This window comes from Ambystoma mexicanum, chromosome 3q (assembly GCF_040938575.1).
Source record: "Ambystoma mexicanum isolate Mex_15411 chromosome 3q, UKY_AmexF1_1, whole genome shotgun sequence".
NCBI lineage: Eukaryota > Metazoa > Chordata > Amphibia > Caudata > Ambystomatidae > Ambystoma > Ambystoma mexicanum.
The window spans coordinates 1,076,713,842-1,076,727,164 of record NC_090926.1 but is presented as its reverse complement, the minus strand read 5'-3'; the positions used below and the strand labels follow the sequence as shown (position 1 = coordinate 1,076,727,164).

At 47.5% G+C, this 13,323-nt stretch overlaps 1 protein-coding gene across 1 annotated transcript in view; it reads left to right on the top strand.

Annotated features, from left to right (window-relative positions):
* Positions 1-13,323, top strand: part of CCDC57 (coiled-coil domain containing 57) — a 1,326,425-nt gene that overhangs the window by 99,058 nt on the left and 1,214,044 nt on the right. Inside the window, exon 2 of the mRNA XM_069655328.1 lies at positions 10,031-10,441. Coding sequence (XP_069511429.1) covers positions 10,044-10,441 — 398 coding nt within the window. The 5' untranslated portion in view covers positions 10,031-10,043. The remainder of the gene's footprint in view (positions 1-10,030; positions 10,442-13,323) is intronic.

Below are 13,323 nucleotides of genomic sequence, written 5' to 3'. Positions count from 1 at the left end.
GCTGGTGGGGACCCTGCTCCATTTCCTGTAATCCTGACCCACTGACTTAAACATTGGCCCTCCCTTAGCTGGACCCATCCAGACGTGACAATCCAAGGTGGGCACTGACCCAGCCGCGGCGTATGCTCCAAGTTGCTTTCAACATCCTAATGCCCTACTTGCTGCACTTCTGAGTGGGGTCCCGCTCTCGCCTCCGCCATTTTGGTGTTGCCCCCTGCACACAATTGCCCTCCTCCTCCCCTAGGCATGCCTGCAACACAAGTACATTTTTAATACCATTTCAACCGGTGTCTGTTGCATGAAAAGTCCACCTAATTTGGGCCGAGGCCCCATCACTTTAGCATTGTGAAACTCACACTTGCAGGCCTTAATAAATAATGAAACGGCCATCTGATATACGGCTTGCACAGCACTGGGCATCAAAATTCGCCTCTATTCAGTTCTGGGCCCCTGCAGGCCCCGTCCTAGCCGGAACCCGCAAAGCCCTTCTACCACCTACCTTAAACCTGCCTCCGTAGACTATCGTAGCACCTACATATCCCTTCCCCGTTGCTGAGGCTTGCTGCGGTTGTTATTGCACCCATATACAACAATACGGTGTGTAACATCTCACTACTTGCTACTGAAATCTGCGAGTTTAAATGCGGGTGCTCAAACCCAACCTCTTGCTACAGAGCGGCAGGCCCCACTTTGCTGCCCCCTCAGTCGCCACTACCTGCCTACCCCTAGGTACCACTCAGTGGGGCCCATACAGCACTGTCTACCGTACCACACACCAATCGCGGCAGCCGACACCATGACGAAAGGTGCCGGGGAAAAAACAGAGCTCCGTCAACATGTTTGTCAAGACAGCGCCTAAGAGCCCCGAGGATAACATCGACTTTGGCGCAACATTGAGCAGTACTCCTACGCATCATGAATCCAGCCAACTGCATCGCATGATGGAATACATGCGCAAGGGATTCACTTCCCTCCACGCTAAACTGGATGATATGAGCGGAACAATTAGTTCAATAAAATCACGCATGGATAGATCCGATGCACGTATCACAGAAGTGGAAAACCGAGTGGGTACTACGGAGGACGAGGTCAGCACATTGAGAGCAAATGTCGCCTCTCTATCGAAGCAAGTGCTGTCTATTGGTAAAAGGAACGACGATCTTGAATCTAGATCCCGGCGTAACAATTTACGAATTATAGGGGTACCTGAAGACAACATCACAAAGCCGATGGAGGAATTTGCGCCCTACTGTCATTACTCGACCATCCAAATTGTCTCCACACTTTACAATTGAGCGGGCCCACCGTACACTTCCCCAAGCCTAAGCCTGGAGCCCTACCCCACCAAATTATTGCTTGTGTGCTTAATTACCGGGACCGAGATGCCCTACTCCGAGTGGCTAGAGCCAAAGGGGAGCTGCGTTTGGGTTCCAACAAGATTCACTTGTATCCTGATTTCATGGCAAATATGCAACAAGAAGGATAGTCCTTCCTAGCGAACTAAAAGAGACTCTGAGACCTTAATGTGAAGTATTCTATCCTCTTCCCGGATAAACTGAGAATAGAACACTGCAATAAGGTTTACTTTTTCACCATGCCAGAAGAGGCTATGAGATTCATAGACGAGCAATTCCCAGGATAACCCCAATTAATTTGCTCTCTCCTGCTTTTCCTTTATATGCAGATCCTACTTACTGTAATTCTGTGGACTGCGCCTCATTGTGCAATGTCTTTCATCTTCCCTGTCTGTTAATACTTCTTAACCTGCATGGTGATGGAACAAACGGAAAATCACACCCAAAACTATGTGTATGCAATTTTGAGCTAAATTGATGCTGGGCTGCTGTCGGCCCACAGGCCCCCATGAAATGTTGCAAGTGTTGTTGGGTTGTACTAATGGGGGTGATCACTTCTCTTATTGGGAGAGGGGAGTGGAGCTTTGTTATTGTTAATTAAAATGTGCTTGATATATGAGGAAATGTTGACAACGGGCCGACGAGACCCGACTATTAGATTGTACCTAGGCCCGATGGCGGTTGACTCCATAAACCTTATGAGCTGGACTGTACGAGGGCTTGGTAGCCTGACAAAGATGCGCCGACTCCAGCTATATGCCGAATGGCATAGGGTGCGCATTTTATTCCTACAGGAAACTGATGCATTAACATCAAATAATGAGAGATTTGCCAAGAGCTGAGGCACACAGCGCTACTGCACCTCGTATTCTTCCCAAAGTAGGGTGAGTCATGACCATCATCCACAAATCACTGCAATTCACCCACATTAAGTCGCACCTTCACCTCTTGGGTCGGTACGTTCTGCTCCGTGGCATCCTCTATAGCCAAGAAGTCCTGTTGCTTAATGTGTACAGCCCAAATGTTGACGACCCTGATTTCTACACTGAACTAGCTGGTCTGATTACGCTTTATGCCTTAGTCTGTGTTGTTTGGTGGCGATTTCCATACCATAATGAACATCGACCTAGACCGATCTGGATCCAAACCCCGACATCTCACGAAGTCTGCTCTGGTTTTGCAGCGTGCCCTGGGTGAAATGGGGATAGTGGATGCCTGGAGGACACTTAACCATACACAGCGCAAATACTTCTTTTATTCCACCCTCCATGATTCACACTCTCGAATAGACCTGTGGTGGGTTCACATACATTAATTGGCTACCTTACTGTGACCTACATTTTACCCAGGATGTTTTTGGATCATTCCCTCATCACACTAAAGTTGTCACTGAGGGAGGCACTGGTAAGACACCGATAATTGCGCCTCAAGCCGCAATCACTGTTGGACCCCGTCTTCGCAGCTGATATAGGCAAACAGATCGAATACTTCAGTATAAACACAGGTTCTGAATACTTCAGTATAAACACAGGTTCTGTGGACAGTCTTGCAAACCTATGGGAGGATTTCATACGCGGTGTTGCTCTGGCAACGGAATCGGGCATACTCAAAACGATATGCAGGGATATCCACTCCAGCAAAAACCATGTATCCCACCTAGAGCAGATATATGCATCTAGACCAGACAGTGTGATATTGGGAGATAGTAAATACGAGCTGGACAAATTCCGAGAGCATGCAGATAGGGAACTGATGTTCCTCAACAACCCGGGTCTGGCTAGGAAGTACGGCGAAGGAGAACGCCCTCGGAAGTTACTGGTCAAACAAGCGCACAGCAGCCAACGGATCCCGTCAGTCCAAGACACGTCAGGCCGGGTAGTCTACTCTACACTTGAAGTGAACCAAGTATTTCACGCCTTCTACTCTGCGCTCTATTCCAACTCAGACACAACTATATTCCCTGAAATAGAGGCATTCCTAGATAGCCTTCCTCTGTCGATATTATCGGAGGATGCCAAAACAAACCTGGACCGCCCTATTACTCCTGATGAAATCTCCCGAGCCATAGATGCACTTCCACCTGACGGCTAACTGATGCAGTTCTATAAACACTTCAAATACTCCCTAGCCCCTAGGTTGGCCTCTATATGGTAAGAACCGTGTACCTTAGGGGCTTTTCCCCAAACGCTTCGGGAAGTGGTTATTACTGTTTTGCTTAAGCCAGATAAGCCTCCAGAACAATCCGGATCATACCGCCCCCCCCCTCACTTATAAACTCTGGTGTTAAAATCTTTGCGGTGCTGGCAATGCGCTTGGCTCCATATATGGAACACATCATCCACCCTGATCAATCCGGGTTAGTTTCTGGCCGCTCCACAGCACTAAACCTGAGACGCCTCTTTAATATGCTGGCACAAATCGACCCAAAGGCTCAAGCAGTAGCTGCAGCCCTAGATTTACGATAGGCCTTTGACTCGGTCTCATGGCAATTTGTGTGGGCGGTTCTAGAAAAATGCAATTTCGTGCCTGGATTTGTATCATGGGTTTGTCTACTATACACAATACCCACCCACCGCAAAAGTCAATATCAATGGTGTTCTCCCCCCTCCCCATCAATACAAAAAGCGTGACCGGGTAGGGCTACCCAATTTCTCCCCTATTATTCGCTATAGTATTGGAGCTGTTCGCAGACGCAACCCCTAGTAGACATGCACAGAGGGGGAATCTGTCTGATGAGCGAGCCTCCGATCATCTTGTTATGCGCTGATGGTGCCCTGCGCTTTATCCGCAACCCGGCTTGGCACTTGGCACCGATCATACAGGAAGTACTCTCCTCTGGTGTCCTGTCCAGGCTGCGAGTAAACTGTTCTAAACCAGAACTGTTCCCGCTTACGGTCCCCCCACCTGATCTTATGGGTTTGCTTGGTCTCCAATGGAGATCAAATACTTAGGGGTGACCGTAACACGTCACAACATCTCCCTCTATTCCCGTAACTGTGGGATATACCTACCCAAGCTCGAGGCCAAACTACAAGGCTGGGCCAGGCTTCCACTTGCAGTAGCGGGTCACGTGGCACTTCTTAAAATGATTATTCTTCCCAACCTACTATACCATTTCTCAAACATTCTGCTGTGGCTGGGGACAACATTTTTTGACACACTAAAGAAGGCGACTAACAACTTTGTGGCATGCTGGTGCAGTCCGTCTTAAGTGGGGTACTTATGCTCAGAGGGGCCTAGCTGCCCCAGATCTCATAAGATACTGGATTGCCGCACAGGCACATTATGCAGCCTACTGGTTCGATACAGACTCAAAGCACCCACACTTAAAGATCGAACGACTCTGTGATTTCTTGTGATGTCCACTTCCATCAAAACATGCAGACGCTGACACCTTAGGCCCTGTCCAGGTGACTGCAATTGCTTGGGGGAGGATATGGAAGTTGGTAGGCAACCCCCACCCATATCACAGGAATCCCCCTTTGTGGAACATCTTCTCATCATTCCCTAGCGTAAGCGGGATAGAATCGGGCCGGTGGGCCCTTTAAAATAACACTATTTGGTTTTTGTTTTCACAACTGCTCGAGCGCCAACTTTCTGAGTTCGCAGCTTTATTTTGAGAGTAAAGATTAACCTGTTTTAATTTCATTAAGTTTCAAGATTTGTAACGGCGCTTTAAGTATTTGTAGCCCTATGCTTTAATTAAAAACGCACTATTCATCAGAAATATAAAACGCCATACAGTTTTAAAAAAAAAAATGGGGCAATGCTGATCGCTGTGCAAACTACACACCCAGGAAAGCCAGGGTGGATTCGCAGACTGCCGTCCATGTTGCTTTTTTTATATTTGTCTGATGTCGTGATAAACATTTCTTAGTTTGCGTTTGTACACTTAAGACGATCTTGCACCTATCGCCGAGAAACCTAGCCTTTTTGCAGCGTGAGTTTGCAAAATGTCATGAAATACCACCAGTGGTATCAATACCTTGCAGTTCCGTAAGTAACTAATATCTCACCTGTTTAGGCACTATCTCTCCTCTTCATCTGGACAATCAGATGACTATGTCCTCTGACGCCTGCACACCTTGGACTGGTAACCCTCCATTCCCCACTTCTCCCCCTCAGAATATTATGCACGTTTCCTGTGTTCCTATTGAAGCTATGGCGGCGCTCAATACATGTATCTGAAAATGAAATGCAATTAACATACTGACACTTGTGCATTGAGCAGGTACCAGGCTAAAGTCTTCCAGAGATTAAACACAAGACACATCTCTATAAACTATTCATTTTTCTTACATTTTGCCAAACCACAGAAAGAAGTCTGTGATTATCTTAACTATGGCGCTAAGAGACTGAACACCTAGGTAGGGAAGTTCAGAGCATCCTTTAAGATGTGGCCTTTTAATTAATGCCACTTCTCCCCCTGGCAGTGTGCCTTCCATCTGCCCATTTTGGGACGATGGCTCGTTCACTCCTTAGCAAAAATAATTGCCTGTTTGATGTTCTTTTTCGTAGCACATCATGGGACAGAACTCCTAATGGGCAAGATGAGTGAGCAACCTCAACTTTACTGGCAATTAACGCGCCTATCACCGGAACTGATGATTTATCTGGGCTCAGGCCGCTTTTGCACTGATTGTGCGTTGGAGTGCAATGGCAGGTCTGGCACAGGTGGTAAATAGGGAAGTGACTGATTTGGGCAATGACTTGCACACAGATGGTGTCCTCGTCTTGAAACGGTTAAAACAACAGGAAATCAGCTGGGGAGACGCTCATTGGCTGTTCTTAGGCCTGTTCCTTGTAAATGCGTCGCTTTGAGGAGGGTGTTCTTTTTGTTGTTTTTTGTGTGCAGCCACTGGGAAAGAAGTCATTACATGTTTAAGCTAAAGCACTGCTTGCTGAAGTAACATCTTTCTAGGTGGCCAACAGAGAAACTGTTTAAAACGAATGAGGGCTGATCCGCTTTAATGCGCTTTGATCTGTAGAGCACAGTATAGACCCAGAATGACTTCGTCAGTTTCAAGCACGGCCCTGTAGAGTTGCAGACAGTGCAGTGGTGGTGCAGGCTACCCCGCTGGCTAGAAGCAAGGTGTCTGCCATGGAGTGGTGCATCTTTAAATCTCCTGTCCACCCATCTATCTTACACCAGCCCCTAAAGGAAGAACCATTGTCTGGAGCCCTAAGTGCGGAATCTGGTTGATCGTGGGCTATATGCGTAGACTACCCAATTGCGGGCTGAACAGTTTTGGAAACTTATGCTATTGCCCCACCAAAAGCAGATCCGCTCCGTCCTAGCACTGCAACCATTTGTTAAACCATTGAGCAATGTATCCCCAAAGGGAGCAGCTGTGGTCGAGAAACTATCTATCTCACTGAGGCGCTACTTAACTAAAAGGTAGGGAACAGGTATTGGACCTCATCACGAGTTGGGCGGTAGCCCTTAAATGCGGTGGTAACGCTATTACCGCCGCATTTAAGTGTCCGCCCAGTCACGAGTCTGGCAGCATTAAGCTGGGGGTAAATGCACCAACTTAATGCCCATTTTCGGACGCAGTTAGTGTGGCGCTATTAGCGTGTGCTAATTGCGCTGAAAATGTCCCATTGGGTCGAATGGACCCAATGGGGAATGGGGAATACCCATTACCGCCCAACCCTTGATCCGGCGCTATTAGCGCAGGCACGGTTGGCGGTAACGCTATTAGCCCAGCTGGTATCCCAGAGGTAATACCGCCGGGATACTGCCCAACTCGTGATGAGGCCCATTGTCTAAAAAGTAGACAAATGCAAGAGAGCAGTGGTATTCCAATCTTTTTATACTGATTCCCCCACGTGAGTAAACACATTGTTTCCGGGCCCTGCTCAAGCTTTAACTGTTTATATTTTCTACTAAAAGCAGTCCCTGAAATCCCTCGCCCCTCTCCCAGGACATCCTAGGGGAGGTGGGGTGTGGGGGGGGAAGGGGTGAAGAGAGCATGCGCAGAGTTGATCTTAGTACACTACTCTGCGCGAGCATATGTTGCAATAGAGCTGTTCACAAATACTCTATAAACAAACGGCTTCATCTTCCCCTTCAGAATTCGGTTCGTTTTCTGAACTGGTTGGAGTGGATAAAAACAGGGATCATACCATTTTCATTTGAATTCTGGGGTCGCTTCTGAATAACCGACACTCGTCATTTGAAAGTCAATCGATTTTTGGTGTAGATGCACTGTACTTCTTTCGCTTTTTATGTTCATATGTTTATGTATTGTATCTGTAGCCCTCGGTCTTATGTGAGACTTTGTAATTAAAAATGCTATTTAAAAAAAAAAAGTCACCGTTGCAGAATTCCTATCCCACATCCTTTGATTCGTGGTGCGGCCCAGAACTGCTGTTTCAATTCTCACACCCCTTCATGTAGTGTGCACAAGTCCAGGTCTTTCATATGTATTTCTCCATTCCACCTTTCCAGTCCCATATTGATGGGCATCATCTGAGAAAAATTGATATGGCTTGTGTCCAGTCTTTAGGCTTAAAAGCGGCATGGTCATGCTTATGCGCCATGCTGCTTCTTGGTCACATGGCGGGTAATCAATACATTTCTTTATCAAACAGACTGGCATGTGGTTTCATGATCTGAGGAAGGCATGCATGCATACATACATACACACACACATGCATAAACCCTTGAGCAATCCAGTTCTGGAAGTGGAAACTCTGCTTTCCTGAAGTAAACTTTTCTGCCATTCAACCCAAGAGATGAATCCCTCTTTAAACAGCTACCAAGCCATTCATCTGCCCAGCTGTACAGGTGAGTGGCCCCATAACCGTGGGTATGATAACCCATTGAAATCCAGTCTTACAACACTGTGGTATACCGCTGGCCCATCAAGATGGAAGGCTCTGTAACCATGCTGTGATCCCTGGAGGCATCCATTTGTAGACCTGCACAGCTCTGCAATCATGGAGCCACCAAGCCCTTGAGATTAATAGTTTCTTTTTTTTATCCCTTTGGCAAGCCTCTGGCCTTTCATCGCCTGGGTGGCAAAGCTTCTTAATCACTGCGGTACACCAGTGAGACATTTATTATTATCACTATTGTATTTATTGAGTGCGGACCTAGCTTTAAGAAGCAACCGAGCACTTTACAGAGGTATACAACAGTACAGATGCATAACACAGTGCTTTTCTGAGGTAACAGAAGATATACAGCGGTGAGTAGGATAGAGAGGGGGACAGAGGAGGGGTACAGCTGTACTGTTTGGTGGGGAGTAAAGGGATGGGTAGCATCTAGCGAGTCAGGTGGCGTGATTGGCGATGTGATGGCCTAGGTGTTGAAGAGGAGAGACTCGGGCATAGGCAGAGAAGGCTTGTTTTCTCTTCCTTTCCTTTTTGCAGGGGTGGATTTCAAGTCTGCATGTGTCCTGGCTTCTGGTGGTGCACTGTCCACCGGAGATGCTTAGTTTCTCTGCCAGGTAGCTGGGTGACTTGAGTACGACTGTCATATAGATGATGCAGCAAGACTTGAAGGTGATTTGTGCGTGCAGTGGGAGCCAGTGAAGGTTGATGAGGGACTCTTTGCAAGGGCACAAGGGAGGACGTCGCTAGGCCTTCAAGGAGTGCATTACCCCATTCAGGAGGTATAGGACCAGTGCTTGGACGGTGGATCTAAAGCTGTCCGGAGGGATGAAGAGCTTGACTTTCCGCAGAAGGGAGAGCTGATACCAAGCTGTCTGAGCTTTCCTACATATGTGTGTCTTGAAGGAGGGGTGTTTGTCGATGTGGAACACGAGGGACTTGGCGCAGGGGGTGAGCTCCGGTGTGAAGCCCTCAGAGTTCATGGTTGATAGCCAGTTCTGGGTGTTAGTTGTTGTTGGTGAGGAGTAGGAATTCGGTCTTGGAGGGGTTGAGCTTCAATTATGCACTAGACATCAAAGACTGGATCAGCAAGAGGCAGTTTTGAACTTATGGACGTCCTTGATGGAGACAGTCTAGATGCACATAGCTTTGTACCCCTTTCGTAAAATACTGTGCCATCTAACTGCATCAGCAATTGGCTTTATAGTCTTGTAAACCACTGAGCCATAGTTCCCTTAGTAGATTTATGCCATGTGAAAAAGCGCAAATGTCTACAGTCATAGAGGTAACCTGCTTGGTAAACCCTTTGCAACACCACAGTTATCCAGCGCAAGGCATAAACTGCTTTTCAATCCTGTGCTAAAAGCTGAGCCATCAAGTCCTAGAGGTAAATGCACCTGCAATACGTTTGTGAACCCCCAAGAAATCCAACCCTATGGGTTAAGTGTTTCTCTACTCATGTGTCAGACTATTGTCATCCAAACCAAGAGGCCAAAGGTTATGTAACCTTGTGGTAAGCATTTAGCCATTCATTCTGGAAGGCCGTTGGCTTTGTCATTTGGTTAAGTAAAACCAGCGGTTCCCCCTTTTACCTGACCCCACAAGCAAATGATCTTGGGTGGATGAATGTACGGACTGTTATGTCGTCAAGGTGTGGTTACAAACCCATATCTAAGTCCTGAGGTAAGGGGTGGCTCTTTTCATCAGCAATTGTCTTAAGACTGGGATTTTTCTGGTGATTTATTCAGTTTCAGTTTGAATGTGTGTATTTTGCCTTGTTCTTGCTGTTCTCTTTATCAACCCCAATAGACTGTGTAGTATTCTCTCTTTTTCAGAAAGTTGTGAGCAATGCAGCCGGAGGATGAACTCGCTCAGCTTCTGGCTTCCAAAGAGCAGGAATGGAAAGATCTGCAGGCTCGACGGGTCAGTCTCCTGGAAAGCTCTTTGAAGGACACAAAAAGCCAGCTGCAGGAGCAGGGCCAAAAGTTCAGCAGGCTGAAAGAAGATTTCACCTACAATCTGCACCTTCTAGAAGAGCGCGACCGGGAGCTAGAGCGTTACGATTCAATGTTCTCACGTCTGAAAGCAGTTGAAAATGCTAAACTGGCTGAAGTGAGCGAGCTCAAGATTCAAATCGAGAAGCTCCAACGAGCAGTTAATGAAGAATCCCGGCACCGAGAGGACCTAGAGCTTCAGTACCAGCGACGACTGAAGGAGCACCAGTTGGAGCTTGAGCGGATGCGAAGGTGGGTTCTTTTCCCCTATTCTTTAAGGCTCTCTTGACTCTGATTTTTAATAAGGATCTCCTGTTTCTGGCACCATCCCTTTCCCACCCCGTTTGTTGTTTATTCTTTTTACCCCTAATCCACCCCAAGCATTCACCACTGCTCACACCTCTTCCAGCAACCGTTCTCTGGTGACGAGGATGGGGCGGGGGGTCCATTGCACTACTACTACTATAACTAGTACTACCACTACTGCTGCTGCTGCTTAATCTGAGCTTCTTGATACTGTTTGATTAGAATGTTCTCTTGGAGCCAGCAGTCATGAGAAAAATCCCATTGCTCTGCTGCAGCAGGAGAGGGACAGTATCCATCCATGTATTCAACCCTTTTAAGGCCGCATGTTCGTGGGAGGTGATAACAGCTTTGTCTAAACTGGCGGCTGTGTGATAGCTACCTATACAACCTAGCCCAACAGCCAGAGCTGGATGTAGTTGATACACTGCTTCAAACACATCTTTTCCCAGATGATTATTCTGTTATAAAGAGCTATTCTGCAGCTCAGGCATGGAAATGCCAGGTATCTTGTACTAGGGGTTTCAGACTAAGCTAGCTTCAACATTCCAGATCCCCTTTCAGGCCATCGAGGTGAAAGAATGATCATTAAAACAAAAAAATGGCATGCCACATGTGTTTCAGCTAATGTGAATGTAGGAATATTAAAAATAACTGGTCTTTTGCTGCTCACACTGCAGACTATTGCTCCAAAGTACTTTCCACCGTTCTTCTGTGAGAGTACCTGCTCACTGGAACTGGAGTGTTTTTGATGCATTGAAAAATAAATGACATTTTGATTGCCCACACATGCGTGCACATGTCTGTTCCCTTCCAGGCTCCTCCGCAGCCACAGTCCACTAATCCTATTCTCTATGCCGTATGGGATGGAGTTCCCGGTGCAGTGCTACTAGCTCTCATCTACTTGTCTGCAATGGTGGGAAGACTTCTTCTCCAGGCTTCCACCTCGTCAACTTCACAAAGTCCTGGAGACAAAAAAGTGGCAGGAGGGAAGTGCTCCTTTTCCTGTGGATTCCTTTCTGTTAGCCTTCCCTACTGTAGGGGCTACCAGAGTCCCAGGTGGCCCTGAGGTTATTTACTCAAGGGCTTAATGTGGGTGTGAATACCTGACAGACACCCGAAGAGCCCTCTAGGAGGGCGAAGTCTAAATGGGTTAAGTCATCTGCCTCCTCCAAGGGGTTGCGCAAGACCAGTTTAACGGCAAGGCTGAGATTTTCTACAAATTGCCAAAGGCTTCGCAGTCCAGTCATGCTAAACGGCCTGACAAGATGGCAGATGGCACCAGGGGGATGAAATTGAGTCCACTTAAATTCAGACACCTTTGATGCAGGAAGCTGCTGCGTCTTTGTTTTCCTCGATGTGAGAGACAATTTCAAAAGAGCCACCGCCCCTTGCATATTGGTTTTGACCCTTTTGCTCCAATGGTGGAATGATCGGTGCCAACAAAAATGTTTCCCACCATGGTTGACCTTCCATCTGGATTCCTGGGAAGGAGGAGGTGGGAGACAAGTGTGGGTTTTGACCCCTCAAGCATCTTGTACTCGGCCGGCGCCTCCCTCTGGAACAGCCTCTCTGAAACTTGAGTAGAACCATTTCCACTTCTGGAAGCAGCTCAAGACTTTCCTCTTTGCTTCTGCCTTCCATCTTCTCCTTCCCTGCTGATCTCCTGTCGGATACTGCACTGGTTAACTGGCTACATTCTGAACCTTGGGCCCAGGTCCCTGCCTTCCCAGTTGCTCACTTGCTCTGCCTCCTGGCAACCCTGCACTTGGGGCTGTATCTGCCACCCTACAGTCCGCCTTCTTGCACTTATCTTACACTGATTGTCTGCACTTGACCTCTACACTGCCACCTGTTGGCCGCACTCTTTTTCTATGTCTTGATTCTATATCTTGCACTTCTCCTTCTCCCCTTCTCTTCTCTTCCCTTGGAATTTTTCCCCTTTCCTCTCCCCTGCACTTGCGCGATATCAATGTCACCTGGCCTAGTAAGATTGTTGTCTTGTCCTCCATTGTTCCCCTCCCTTGCCTCGTTGTGCCTTGAATCACTTGTGTATAGACACGCTATAAATAAAATATATCATTCATATGAAGGATGGGCTTCTCTGCATTTCACAGATCAGACACCAACAAGTTACCCAGGGTTGCTCCCCAACCCAACCCAACTGTGAAACGTCATTTTTGATGGGCCAGGAAGGCAGAGGATCCATGAATCCCAAACCTGAGATACAAGCAGTTCCTCCATCACTCAAGATCCAAAACAAAAAGGGGTGGGAAATGCAACTCCACCAATTGTGCCTGGGACCAGACCGACACTATGTAGAGCTGGGCCCTCCTTCTCATTGAACTTGGTATGAGGCGCCAATAACAAGTAGGAGGCAATGAGCTCCAGGAGCTGCTGAAATCACCAGGCTGTGGTCGCGAACAATTAGAAGGTCCTGGACAAACTCCCCTATGGGGAAAACCCTGGCCTGCTGAGTGTTCCAAATTAAACCAATAAAGGTCAGCCTGTGGGAAGGCATAAAAAAGGACTTCTGCTTTCACCAGCGAACCCAAGGCGGAAAAGCAGGCTGAGTAGAACCAGAAGCGATGACCCTGCTTCTCAGGGGCTGGAAGCCCGTACCAATGAGTCATTGAGGCAGATCCAGTATTCCTGACTGGGAGCAGATGATCACACCATCGGTGCTGGTGTGATAATCTTCAACCATCCCAGCGTTGAAGGAAGGCAGGTCCATGACGGTCTGATTGTTCTTTGGCACAGTGAATGGCCTAGAGAAATAACCTGTTCCCTTCTCATGAGATGCGGCCTCCTCCATGGCCTGGATGTCCATC